A 14,905-nucleotide genomic window follows, 5' to 3' on the forward strand; every position below is an offset into this window, starting at 1 on the left:
ACGGCCAGACTATTATATAGATGGGGAGAGAATTCAAAATGCAGAGATGCAAAGGGACTTGGGAGTCCTTGTGCAGGATACCCTAAAGGTTAACCTCCAGGTTGAGTCAGTGGTGAAGAAGGCGAATACAATGTTGGCATTAGGAATGTGATATTGAGGCTATATAAGGCACTCGTGAGACCACACAGAGTATTGTGTGCAGTTTTGGGCTCCTTATTTTAGAAGGGATATACTGGCATTGGAGAAGGTTCAGAGAAGATTCACAAGAAAGATTCCAGGAATGAAAGGGTTACCGTATGAGTAACGTCTGGCAGCTCTTGGGCTATATTCCCTGGAGTTCAGGAGAATGAGCGGGGATCTCATAGAAACATTCTGAATGCTAAAAGGCCTGAACAGATTAGATATAGCAAGTTACATCCCATGGTAGGTGAGTCCAGAACAAAAGGGCACAACTTCAGGATTGAAGGACGCCCATTTAGAACAGCAATATGGAGATAAAGTCATTGGGTGCATTTAAGGCAGAGATAGATAGGTTCTTGATTAGCCAGGGCATCAAATGGTATGGGGAGAAGTCAGGGGAGTGGGGATGACTGGAAGAATTGGATCAGCCCATGATTAAATGGTGGAGCAGACTCGCTGGGCCAGATGGCCTACTTCTGCTCCTATATCTTATGGTCTTAAATTGAGATCTGCCTTTAGCAAATCCAAGCTGGCTACCTCTGGCTAGTCCTTGATTTTCCAAGTGATCATTAATCCTCTTTCATCCAGTATCTTCTTTGCCACTGACGTTAGCTTCACAGATTTATAATTACTAAGCTTTGCCTCACTGTTTTTTTTTGAAATGAGGAACGATCATATGTGCTGTCATTAAAATCACATTAGTCATTTAGTATCGCACTTGTGTCAGATGAAAATTCAAAAATCTCGAATTGTCTGCAGTAAAGATCATGTTCATTGAGAGTCGCAATTCGATGAGCAACTCTTTGGTCGCAGTAAAACAGTGGTGAGGGAGACACTGATGATGACATTGCCCTTTGCAGACAGTAGGGGTATCACTCTGTAAATTCCATAACTAGATGTATCTCCTTTCTACACACTGTTAAGATTCTCGCATTTCTGAGGTCCTCCAGCATGCCCTCCTATTCCTAGAGGAGGGTGATAAATCTGTGAGCGATTGAGAGTGAGAGACCAAAGTTCTTCTCCACTAAATTTCAAAATTTAATTAACAATATTTTATGCTCCCAAGGCCTTATTTTTTCATAGACATATGGCTGTATCATCTTTTAGTTGGTCTAATGAACCAGCTAGTTTACTGTGGGGTGGAGTTAAAGACAATGATGCCAAGGATGGTATCATGGTTGAAGCGTTTTCCAAAGTGCTTTTTTTCCAGCAGATAATGACTGCCTGTCTCTGCTTAATATGTTCTCCCCCATACTTGGAGTCAGCAATGAAAAATCCAATAAGCAAACTGGATCCCCTATGTTCCTTTCACCCACCATATTGTTGTTAAGATCGTGCACTGGACAGAATGCTTGAAAAGAAGTCTGACCATAACCAACATTTTGTCTCACTGCAAGGATATCTATATTACATGTGTCATGATAGGATGATTAACTGTTGGATTGATTACTGACTGTTACGTCAGTCAGTCTGATCCTAAACAACAGTGACAACAAAGCCACTGCTCCAAGAATCAATGGTGAATTTCTACAAGAACTAATGAGGTAGCAGTTGGTCAGGATGATCAGGTCTTCAAGCCTGCATGGTCAATCACTAGAATCATATGAGGGGTGATTGATAAGTTTGTGGCCCAAGGTAGAAGGAGATGAGCTACTAACTTCAAACTTTCTGCATTATCACTCAAAGAGTTGAACTGCACGTGCATGTAATGAGAGCGTCTTGGACCTCCAGGTGGTCCATAGCAGAGGAGATTGCTAAGTTTGTGGCCTAAGGTAGAAGGAGATGAGTTATACAGCCCTTGTTACATGCACGTGCAGTTCAACTCTGAGTGAAAATCCAGAAAGTTTGAAGTTAATAACTCATCTCCTTCCACCTTAGGCCATGAACTTATCAATCATCTCTGCTGTGGACCGCTTCTGGAGGTCTGACTTCTACAAAGAAGTGATCCGTATGCTCCATGACCGCTGGCCTAAGTGTGTAAGTGTAGGAAAAATAAATGTGCTAGGTTTTCTAAAATTGACTCCTTCTACCTTATCAATCACTCCTTGTAGCTGATCTTTAGTGCCACTTTCTAAAACTTGCCCAACATCCCAATATCCCTGTATTCTCTAAATATATAGAAACTTGTTGATCTCCATTTCAAATGAATTCATTGAGCCTCCATAACCATCCAGGGTTAAGAATTCCAGAAATTCACCACCCTCTGAATGAAGGTATTTCTCCTCATCGTAGTTTTAAACAAACTATTCCTTATTCTGAGATTGGCCCTTGGTGAAGACTTCAGTCAGGGAAATACTTTATACTTTATTGTCGCCAAACAATTGATACTAGAACGTACAATCATCACAGCGATGCTTGATTCTGCGCTTCCCGCTCCCTGGATTACAAATCGATAGTAAATATTAAAAATTTAAATTATATATCATAAATAGAAAATAGAAAAATGGAAAGTAAGGTAATGCAAAAAAAAACGAGAGGCAGATCCGGATATTTGGAGGGTACGGTCCAGATACGGGTCAGGATCTGTTCAGCAGTCTTATCACAGTTGGAAAGAAGCTATTCCCAAATCTGGGAATATCTTCTCTACATCCAGCCTGTCAAGCTCTGCTTGATTTCTTTTCACAAATTTCATTAAGATAACCTTTCATTTTCCTAAACATTTGAGAATACAGGTTTAATCTACTCACCCAGCATCCTTGGAACATTCACTATGCTAGTGAATATTTCCTCTTCTCACCTATCCTTTTTTAAAAGCAAGGAGAGCACAATTGTACACAATAGCCCTGATAACGCTGTCACCAAGGCCTCATACAATTGCAGTAAAGCTTGTGTATTTAAAGTCTTTCATTTTAAAGGTTAATATGCCACTTGTCATCCAAATCACTTATTCCAGCTGCATGCTGGTTTTCAGTCGCTTGTGTAAAAGCAGACTCAAGTCCCTTTGAACATAAACACCACCTAATCTCTCACTATTTTAAAAGAAATATTCTGCCTTCTCTTTTGTGTTCCTTTATTCAACTTGTCTACTCTCATTTGAAACCTTTTCACATTCTTTTCCATACTTACAATCCCACCTAGCTCAGCAGCAACATCAAACACCAAACAGTATTCTGGGCTCACTTGGCTGCAGATTTTCTCAAGCTCAGTGAGCAGAGACTCTGTGTTGCCAACTGAGAATGGAAGTTTGCTGATAAACAGTATGTACTTTTAAGTAAACTGCGTTTGACAGTTATTCCTTGGGTCTGAACCTAAAGGCCTCTGGTAGAGAGGCAGATCGACATCTTGGCACTGCGAGCAGGGTCCCAATATGTGGTAGACCCCTCGCCAAAATTGAATAAGTGGACGGACGGACTGTTGGGGTGAATCAGAGACGAACGGGCCCACAGGGTAAGCTTTAACCTTGGTTCCTCTCTGCTCTCTGACGTCTGTTTGTTCTCTAATTTTGGTGGGGAAAATCCACTGACAGAACCCAAAGGGAATAGTAAAAGAAGACAGGCGATTCGAATCCCTCGGAATAGTAAGTTAATACAGGTTTCCCCCGCCATCCGAAGGTAGAGCATTCCTATGAAACGGTTCGTAAGCTGAAATGTCGTAAAGCGAAGAAGCAATTACCATTTATTTATATGGGAAAATTTTGTGAGCGTTCACAGACCCAAAAATAACCTACTAAATCATGCCAAATAACACATAAAACCTAAAATAACAGTAACATATAGTAAAAGCAGGAATGATAATGATAAATACACAGCCTATATAAAGTAGAAATACTTTTCCACAATCATTACTGAACTGTTCTCCGGAGCGAAAATCTCACGCAAGCGCCGTCGGCAGAAAATCTCACGCAAGCGCTGTTGGCAAAAACACGCGCAAGCGCTCTCCAGTAACCTTTAAGCTATGAAGCTGCCAAATCATACCAAATAACACGTAAAAATACACAGCCGATATAAAGTAGAAATAATGTATGTACAGTGTAGTATCACTTCCAGGAATCAGGACAGCACCAGGCACACTGATGATGGTGTGTTAGACTGAGTCATCGGAGTTTGGGTGGTGCAGTGGCCCCCCACCCTCCAGGCCGCCGAGCGATACATTGCCGCGAAGAACGCAGAGGGTCCAGTGGTAGCTGGGAGGTACATAGCACATCTTCAAGAAAAAAGCCGAAACAAACATGCTAATTAATTAGGTGCCGCCCGTAATTGTCGGTCCAGATCAGTGCCAATTTCCGATTGCGTCGTCTGTGATCTGGGCCGAAAATTACGTGTCGGTGGCACCTAATTAATAAGCATGCTTATTCCGGCTTTTTTCTTAAGGATGTGCTGTGTGCCTCCCACCTACCTTTGCATTCTCCGCGAATTGGTATCTGTCCGTGGCCTGGGGGTTGGGGTGGTGGGACACTGGGGTGTCATCTCGTCTCCTATTTCCATTAGAGCAGGCAGCTCATCTTCTCCTATGACTGCCCGCCTCGATGTCTAAGGTCGAGGTTCGTCGTCTGCTGCGGCTGATGTGGAAAGCTTGCTTGACTGCTGAGCCTCGTGCATTTTTCTATCATACAGTTCTTTAATAAGGGCTCAAACCATCCTGCAAATATCCCCTAAACCGACATACCCTTTCAAAATTAAAGCCATACTTTATCATTACTCATTCGGTTTCAATTGTTAACCCTTTTTCTTCCAAGTGCATCAGCTCTTCATCTGTCAGTTCTTGGTGATGGGATACCAAAACCTCTTCAACATCATCTTCGTCAGCTTCCACAAGCCAAATTCACATTGTCCTTACTTCGTTCACCACGAACGAAACGCTTAATTATGTCTAGTTTTACCGTAAGTGTAACACCCTTACGAGCTCTTTCAGGTTTTTTCCGATACCATAGAACTCATCTTGCAAACGGCTGCTCACAGGCTCGTGTTTAAGCAATGCTGGCGAGAATCCGGGGGAGATGGCTGCTCGGGGCGCGCTGCCTTTTATCGCGCGCTGAATTTTTTTTCGTAACAGTGAAAACACCTTCTGAAAGCGAAAGTAGGGTAATAATGTAGGTCTTTCGTAACAGTGAGGTTTCGTAAAGCGAACGTTTGAAAAGCGGGGTACACCTGTACGGGCAGTTCGAGTCCCCGGAATATGATGGTTGCACGCTTAGACAAAAGGCGGGGGGGGGGGGGAGTAGTCCGCTACAGAAAATAATAGACAAATATCTAGACAATGAAAAAAACTGAGACAAATGTCATTCCAATTGTCTAAACATTTGGGAAAAGATAATTGGGCTGCAGGAGGTACATTTGATTTAAATTTAATATGGAAAGGGAAGGCAGGGAAAGAGTATGGTCACCTGATTGGCCTATGGCGATAAGAAACAAATATAAATTAAGCTGTTGGACCGATAACACTAAGCGAAGAGGGATAGACGTACATGATAAAAGAGGCAATCCTAGCAGTTGGCAAGAGTTGAGAGAGATATGTGAAGAATGAGATAAGGGACAGAAACAGACAAAGTAGACAGGGAAAGAAATCATATCAGAGACAAAATATACTGGCCATGGAAGAACAAATAAAGGGAAACAGAAAATAAAAATAATTCTGGGGTACCCCGCCTCCATCCAGACATACCAACAGATTCCCCAAACGATACTGATGATGATTGGGAATGGGTAACGCGACCTAAAAACCCCACCATACTATCCACAGCTGCATCGGTGCCCATTTTACCACGGTAAGATTCCCCACCCCCACATGCTCTCGCCCTGATGCCTCAGTCACTAACTCAATAGTCAATGCATCACCACTGACCAGTGTAGTTCCTCCAGGACAGTTGGGAAGCCCAATAACCATATCTGCCTGCACACAGTCAGACTGGACCTCTCCTGAATTGGACCCCTGAACAAGGGCCATTGGTTTTACCGGGACCTGTACAGATTCAGTATCAATTGCCCATGAGCACCATTTGTAACCCACCAGCCGGAGTAGCAGGATAAGCACCTGCCATGTAAATCCGTAAGCCCTGGACCCCTTCCGAACTCTGTGGTGTACTGAATGCCACCCCTGACAAATAGGTCGACCCTCATGGGTTCTGTAGTTATTTAAGAGATGTCCTGACTATTTATTCCGCTAACTCTCGACATTTGTTCCCTCTGGCTATGGCCACCCTTACTCCCACTGATCAGACACGATTCACCACTCGGCTCCGACATGGCAACTGGGAGCTCCTTTATAGACAACCAAGGTCAGTGCCGTGCAGGCTATGCTGTTGTTTCCAACATAGAGACTGTGGAGTCCACTTCCTTTCTTTCTCCTCACTTGGCGCAGCAAGCTGAACCCTTTGCGATCACTAGAACATGCATCCTAGCCACTTAGAAATCGGCCAATATTTGTACAAACTGTAGGTATGCTTTTGGAGTCGCTCATGACTTCGGCCAACTTTGGAAAGCTAGGAGTTACGTCACCTCCTCTGGTATGCCCATCACTAATAAAATTTACATCAACAGCCTTTGGAAAGCTAGGGGTTACGTCACCTCCTCTAGTATGTCCATTACTAATAAAGTTTACATCAACAGCCTTTGGTCTGCCATCTGTCTTCCTTCACACTTGGCCATTATTAAATGCTCTGCACACACTGAAGGTACGACTGAGACTGACCGAGGAAACAACAGAGCTGACTCAGCTGTGAAACAAGCTGCCCTTACTGGAGCACTGATTTTTCTCCAAATGACAAATCGCCTGGGAAAAACTGAATCCCCTGTTTCCGAATTCAAAGGGTATGCCTGGAATTGAGGATGTGCGTGTTTTACAGGGGGACGCCTCTGAAAAAGAGAAAGTCACCTGGAAATTGGCTGGATGGTTTTTGCTCACCGATCGAGGACCTCTGGCTTACTCCTGCCCGTCAGTTCTGCGTACCTGAAACTATACTGGGCTACATTGTAGATCTTGTACATACCAGCACTCAGCTTGGCAAGGAGGGAATGGCAAGGCAATGTTTGGAATCGTGGTGGAGCCCGGTCCTGGAGAAAGTAGCAGAGAATGTTGCTAGATGATGTCTGATACGCCAAGAACATAATCCAGGAAAAGGCACCCCATGCCCAAAGGGCTATACCCCATTGTCAAGATACTCTTTCTGCCAACTACAAACCGATTTTATCGAATTACCAGGTGTGCACTGTTATAAATATTGTCTTGTAATTCTTGATGTTTTTAGTAGATGGATTGAAGCATATCCTAACATGGATAACAAAGCCGATACCGTGGTGCGTATTTTGTTGAAAGAAATCATTCCCTGCTTCGGGTACCGGAGCAAGTTGTATCTGACAATGGCCTTCATTTTGTGGGTGAGTTTAATACTCAACTACGCCAGGCTCTGAGGATTAAACAGACATTCCATTGCCCCCGCACAGTTCAGGCCGCCGGCCTGATTGAAAGGGCTAACGGGATACTAAAAAACAACTTGGCTAAACTAGGACAAGAAACTGGTCAAAATTGGCTCAAAGTGCTACCAATAGTCTCATTCCAAATGAGAACTCATTATCAGACCAAACATGGTCTGTCGGTGGCCGAGATAGTATATGGTAGACTGTTAAGAACCCCCTGGAAGGCTGCCCTGCTGACCCCAAAATTACCTGAGATAGACCCGAATCAAATGTCGAGTGAAATTATAGGGTGTATCCTGGCACTAACCAAATCTCTCCAGGTCTTGCATTTGCAGGTGAAGGGGACACACCGGGAAGGAGTGAAACTGGAAAATGAACATCGAGTCAACCCAAGAAACTTTGTTCTCGTAAAGAACCATCTTAGAAAGAAACTTGAGCCTCACTGGAAAGGACCCCACCAAGTGTTACTGACCACTCCGACAGCACTCAAGCTACAAGTACCTCCGAAATGGACGTATCTAGTACATGTCAAAAGTATGCATTCATGACGAAGTTATTACTGCCTATACTTGTAATTTTAAGCACTTGTATTGTAGTAACCAAGCCAAGCACCTTCCTGTTGCTATGCTATAGTTACGCTGGGAAAGCTATCTCATCTGCTCGCTGGGTATGTGCAACAATTCCTCCCCATGGGAAGATAGCGGTTCCCTTAATAGCCATTCAGCTGAACAGCAGTGAACAACGGTCAGTCCGGGCTTTTTCTCGTGACACTCAGACTAGCGAGGCTCAAAATTGCACCAGTGATGTGACTGGAGGCTATGGGTGCCACTGCTTTGATTGCTGGTACATTCATTCCCCAGAAAAAGTCATCCAACGGGGAGGTCAGGCATCATGGCCCTCCACCATTGTCAGATCTGACCAACCAGCAAATACTATCTGCTACTGTAATTTCAAAGGTAAGGGGACTTAGTTTCTGGGCAATAGCACTTGTGCCATTTCTACAACAGCCCAACCACCATGCCCCCTGAACGGAACTCAATGGCTTTGCAGGGAAAGGGCCTTCTTGTGGCTCCCAGGAGAGACAGCTAACCAATGGGACACCCAACGAGAGGGCAGAAATTGGATGGGATACTGCCTCCTGGCTTACCCTGTACCCCACATGCGAATGCTGAAAACCCTGGACCAGCACCCTTCCCTCCTATGGCAAAAGCGAGGAATCTCACAACTGGAGCGCTTCTGGATGATAGCTTTCCCCTTCTGCGGGGCAGCCCACAATTCAAGGGAAATCATCAACCTGGCTGCAGTTTTGGAGGAGATGGCCATTAGTACTGCTAAGGCCACGGGTGGCATCCAGGATCAGGTTAGGGCCATCACCGCTGAAATGATGGCACTACAACAGACTGTTTTACAGAACCGAATGGCCCTCAATTTTCTTCTGGCTGGAAAAGGAGGTGCATGTGCCATTATAGGTCAAGAGTGCTGCACCTATATCCCAGGTGAATCAGAGAACATTACCTCTTTCTCCGTTCACATTCGAAAGGAGTAAATAAAATCCGGAAACCTATATGGCTTTAGCTTAAGAGAAGGATTGTGGCCTTTCAGTGGCATCTTCACAGGATGAAGCGGTATACTGCTACGTTATGCTATCGTCAACTGAGAAGTACTCATACTTACTGCACTCTTTCGGTATTTATGGCCCCTTGTCAGCCGCTACTTTTGCCCTACACCCACTGGGATATTTATACAAAGAGTCCTCCTAGAAGAAAGGGGACCTCAGAGAGACCGAGGTACAAATGATGAGGATGGAGACTACGATGACACGGAAGGCCCTTCGGCCTATCCCATGGGTTACTATCTACCCTTCTTACATGAGTTTGAAAATTAAGATATACAACAACTCTGACATTGATTATCCTAGTTGTCACAGAATGACAAAAGGAGGGAATGAGGAATTATATACAGAATTAAAAGGGCTAAAACCTAATTCACTTATTGGCTGTTTGACAAGTTGTGCTGTGAGAATAATGTATGACCAAAGAAGTGTTTGTTCCATGAGAAGCTTCTCAGTCTACCCATGTCAAAATATGTGATAACAATGTATATCTGCAGCTCCAAACAGTATTCTGGGCTCACTTGGCTGCAGATTTTCTCAAGCTTGGTGAGCAGAGACTCTGTGTTGCAAACTGAGAATGCAAGCTTGCTAATAAACAGTATGTACTTTTAAGTAAGCAACACACATCAAAGTTGCTGGTGAACGCAGCAGGCCAGGCAGCATCTCTAGGAAGAGGTACAGTCGACGTTTCAGGCCGAGACCCTTCGTCAGGAACTTTGATGTGTGTTGCTTGAATTTCCAGCATCTACAGAATTCCTCGTGTGTACTTTTAAGTAAACTGTGTTTGACAGTTACTCTCTGGGTCTGAACCTAAAGGCCTTTGATAGAGAGGGAGATCGACATTTTGAAAGGGCGCCCCTCTATCCTGAGGCAATGCCCTCTTGTCCTAGATTTTCCCAGCATGGGAAACATCCTTCTCACATCTACTCTGTCTAGGCCTTTCAACATTTCAAAGGTTTCAATGAGATCCCCCCCTCATCCTTCTGAATTCCAGTGAGTAAAATGTTCAATAATCAACTAGTAACAAAAATACACATAACTTGATCATATTATGTTATCATTTATGAAAGTTTGTTGCACACAAATTTCCTGTTTGCATTTCCTGTATTTAAAGAATGAAGAGACTTCAAAAAAATACTTTGGGATGTCCAAAACTGGCCATAATAGATTCCATATAAATCCAAGTGTTTTATTTCAAGCCATTTGACTCTATTTCTGTGTCTTCTGGCCAAGCAATATTCCCAGGTATATTGATTTATCAGAATGGAGGTAGTTCCAGAAAATGGGAACACAAAAGTAACTGGTAGGATTATTGTGTTACCTCAGCATGCACTGTCACTTAGAAGCCCCTGATTATCAAATACCTTCACTTGGAAAGATTTAGGGAATAAATAGGATGCTGGGGTCTCAGAAAAATAGGACAAATATCTTTCATCTAATTGGTTAATGCTGGAAGTTAAGTCTCAGAATATCATTTACAATTTTAATCAAATACCTGATTCAAAGATGACTTTTGAAGAAATAACAGAAATTGTTCATTACAGCCAAATCTGATACAAGAATAAACTGACCATTTAATTCAAAGTTTGCTGGAGTGAGTCAAATGTAGCATCTTTCTGGCCTTAATCAACCAAAGTTACAATCTTGGCTTCACCTGCTGTTAAGTACTGAACATCATTCAATAGTTTAAAATACTCTTGACCTTCAATATATTTAAAAACTACCAACATAATTTTTCAAACATAGCTGAATGCACTTAGATCATGAAAAAGAAATTTGCTTTCTTCTGTGCAGGCAGATTACCCTGTAAAATTATTAGGGTCGCAAGTTGTTCACTAAGTATCACTACAAGGTTATCATCACTTTTGACTGAACAATGCTCATATGTTCTGGTTTTGTTGGCAATTAGGCAGATAAATGTCCTTGGATTCTCTCCCACACAAAAAGGTACCAACAGGAAACAGGCAGGCAAATGAAATTGATGCCAAGATCAACTCAGCCATGATCTTATCAAATGTGAAATAAATACATAATGTTGATCCTGAAGCCAGCTATCACTGGGGGTAATTAGAATTTGCTCTGCAGAAAGAAAAGTGGCTATATTTTCCTACAGATGACTAAAGGAAGAAAGACTTAAAGGCGTGTGAATTGATTGCCTGTCAAACCACTTTCTTAGCGATTATGCATAACAAGGATGTATCATATAAAATAGGAAAGATAAAGGTACGTAATCTTGCCTTCAGCATTATCTATCACTGTCCAAGACAAGATTTCTAATATAATTTTTTTACCTTTTTTCTGCAGACTTCCACCATTAATTATTCCATCAATTCATAAAACCAACTGATCTGCTGCTGGTGATAAAGTGTGAATTGAAAACACTGGTCCACTTGTCTGAGGCTCACACATCACAACTAAGGAGGAAAGCAAAAACTGCTAGCAGACGCCATGCATCAATATGGTAAACTACTACTGTCAGAAATAGAGTTTACAGTGCTGTTCAATCTGCCAACCAGTTTTTTCAGAATTGAACACTTGTCATTAATGATGCTTAATTTATCTCAATTAACTGCAGCTCTCTGCTGATATAGATTTTCAAGGATTGCCATTAATGGTTATTTTCCCCATCTCAGATTAAATGGCTCATAAAGGATCAACTTCATGATACAATCGCTATTGCTCCCCATACACCTGAATAAATCAGACATCTGCAGGAGGCCTACAAACAGTAAGGTCAAACACAGATTTTAGTCAAAGAATGGGAGATGAAAGGGCTGTCACTGAGAGATAGATAAAGGTGAGGTGCAAGAAGGACGTGGCAGACCGAAAACAGCAAGAACTCTTCTGGTCAAGATGCCAAGGTCACGGCTCAGACTTGGTTGTATATTTTAGGTTTGTAGTAATGGTTTTTGAGGGTGGGGGGGGGAGTTAGGGATAGGAATGTGGATGAGTTAGAGGTCAGGCTGAAGTCAAGGCCCTCACTCCACATTCCAAGGCCAGCGATGTGGACTTGCTAGAAAGGACATCTGTGGATGTATGGCAAGTGCAGTGGGCGGAGGCCAGTGAGAATGAGGGCTGGTCAGTGATTCACCCCAGGTCAGCAAGTCCCAGGATAGGAGGCATGAAGTCCAGCGACCCCCTAGGTCAGCAAGTCTGGTGTTTAGGCTGTCATCATTAGCGGAGTCCTAGGGTCGATACCGAAAAACCAAACCTGAAGTTAAAGGACAAAGTCGATGAGCCTGGAAGTCGGGGCTCAATGGCCACAGGGTGGGTCTGTGAGTCTATTGGGGAAGTCAAAGGCCTGTTGTCTGTGAGTCCACAAGTCCACTGGAGGTTGGAGTTCCAGAGGTGACCTGTTTCTGTATGTGAGTGGTGGGTGGGAGGGAGGAAATGGGCTTGTTTTGTTGTTGTTCTGTTGTTGCTGTTGTTTGTGTTGTTTTTCTGAACATTATAGGCATGCTATGTTGGCACTGAAATGTGTAGTGACACTTGTGGGCTGCCCCCAGCACATCCTTAGGTTTTGTTGGTTGTTAATGCAAACAGTGCATTTCACTGTATGTTTCAATGTATATCTGATAAATAGATGAATCCGAACCTAATATATGTCCACGAGGGATATGAGGATATAGGGAGAGTTGTTGTTGATGCTAATATTTAGTAGAATCACTTGGTAGGCTCATGTTCCTGTTTAGTGCCCTCACATCCTACTAGTTCAGCAGCCTGACATGAAGAATACTTTGAGTGTTGCAGTTTCAAGGAGCCAAAGGAAGTCTTTTTGTGAGAACTCAGTCTCATCACTGTTCAAGGACTAACAAGTTTGGACTTATATTTAAAATCTGCTCTGTAATTGAACTGAAGCCTTACTATATACCCCATTGTATTTCTCTTTCTCTGAAGATATCTCTGAATGTTTCCTTGAGATAATAAGAAATATTAATTTCCATTTATTCCTTTCAATTTTACTAACAGTTTCCATGCAAGTCAGAAGGCATTAAGGAAAATGTAATTGAAAATTCTCTAGGCAATACTGCTTTTGAGTAAATACACAACTAAATCAAAGATGTGCCTGCCAGTTTAGGTGAATGTTACTATTTAGAGTACAAGTTCTTTTGATGTCCTTAAGCTTCACTAAAGAACAAATGATTTGGCTGTTCATTCTTTTTCTATTATTGTGTCTTTGCTGTGCTCAAGGTAACCATTGTATAAGCTTCAATAACATTTACATCAGTTCAACAATAATCAAATGGTTGCAAAGCATGCTTGTGAGTTCTCAGGGCAAAAAAAAGACGAGTTGATCTTCCACAATCATTGCCACAGTAGCAATCTCATTACAAGGGGTGGTTGATAAGTTCATGGCCTAAGGTAGAAGGAGTCAATTTTAGAAAACCTAGCACATTTACTTTTCAACATAGCCCCCTCCTACACTTACACACTTAGTCCAGTGGTCGTGGAGCATACGGATCTTGGACCTCCAGAAAGTGTCCACAGCAGGGGTGATTGATAAGTTTGTGGCCTAAGGTAGAAGGGGATGAGTTATACAGCTCTCATTACATTCACATGCAGTTGAACTGCATGTATATGTAACGAGAGCTGTATAACTCATCCCCTTCTACCTTAGGTCACGAACTTATCAGTCACTCCTGATGAGTTATTAACTTCAAGCTTTCTGCATAATCACTCAAAGAGTTGAACTGTATGTGCATGTAATGAGAGCTGTGTAACTCATCTCCTTCTAGCTTAGGCCACAAACTTATCAATCACCCATGCTGTGGACACTTTCTGGAGATCCAAGATCCGTATGCTCCACGACCGCTGGACTAAGTGTGTAAATATAGGAGGGGACTATGTTGAAAAATAAATGTACCAGGTTTTCTAAAACTGACTCCTTCTATCTTGGGCCACGAACTTATCAATTACCTCTCGTACATCATAATATATTTTCCGTATTTCTTAAAGTGAATTAGGGAAGGCAAGTCTCACCTGCAACTATACTGTTTCGTTTCCTTTTCTTTCCTGGTTCGTCATAGTGATCAATGGAACATTCTGTTACCAGCGGGCCATTTGAATCATTAAAATGTACTGGCTCATTGTTGTCTGCCGGATCAAAGGGCAGCTGGTTAAGCCCTATAAAAGTCCAAAAATAAAGATCACATATCAAGCTCTGACAGCAAAGAGCAAATGCATTAATTAATGTTAAAACAGAAATCTAAGCATCTGTGCATTGGATAGCATGCGTTGGAATCATGTAGCACAGGAGCTGACAGTTACACTTTTTGAAATTTGAGCACTTGGTTTCACATAAACTTTAAGAAAAGAGAATATATTCAGCTCCTCTATGCTTTCATAAGAATATAAACACATGCAGCAGAAGGCCATTTGCTCCTTCTGTTCCATTGTTCAATAAGATCATGGGTAATTTTACGTCTCTAGGTACTTTTTCTCTGTACTAAACCCATATCTTTAGTTCCCTAAATATCAACAAGATCTATGTTTAACTACATTAATAAAACCTTATTTATTTTTCAAATGAATCGGTGCATATGAATTTTTAAACACAGTGCATACTTAACTTCATGGTATTTTTTCCACGTATATTCAAGTTATAAATTTTGCACAACTCAATTCAGGTTTGTGGCATAAATTCATTACAGAATCACTATCTGTGGTGACCATATAGTCAGGAAAACAAGGAGGGTAGCAAAGATCGGCCAGGGACTACAGGCCAGAGAGAATGACTTCAGTTGCAGGAAGTTATTGGAGG

At 42.3% G+C, this 14,905-nt stretch overlaps 1 protein-coding gene across 10 annotated transcripts in view; it reads right to left on the minus strand.

The window, feature by feature from the left end:
• The window catches only part of LOC134352982 (ecto-NOX disulfide-thiol exchanger 2-like), a 265,715-nt gene that overhangs the window by 99,270 nt on the left and 151,540 nt on the right, over nucleotides 1–14,905 (minus strand). For 7 of the 10 annotated variants that reach the window (XM_063060707.1, XM_063060703.1, XM_063060704.1 and 4 more), the window contains one exon: nucleotides 14,125–14,268. In XM_063060707.1, the coding sequence (XP_062916777.1) occupies nucleotides 14,125–14,268 (144 nt within the window). Of the gene's footprint in view, nucleotides 1–7,105; nucleotides 7,170–11,435; nucleotides 11,559–14,124; nucleotides 14,269–14,905 lie in introns of all 10 variants that reach the window. The other 3 variants (XM_063060709.1, XM_063060710.1, XM_063060711.1) reach the window with 2 other exon arrangements.

Source organism: Mobula hypostoma, chromosome 10 (assembly GCF_963921235.1).
Source record: "Mobula hypostoma chromosome 10, sMobHyp1.1, whole genome shotgun sequence".
Taxonomy (NCBI): domain Eukaryota; kingdom Metazoa; phylum Chordata; class Chondrichthyes; order Myliobatiformes; family Myliobatidae; genus Mobula; species Mobula hypostoma.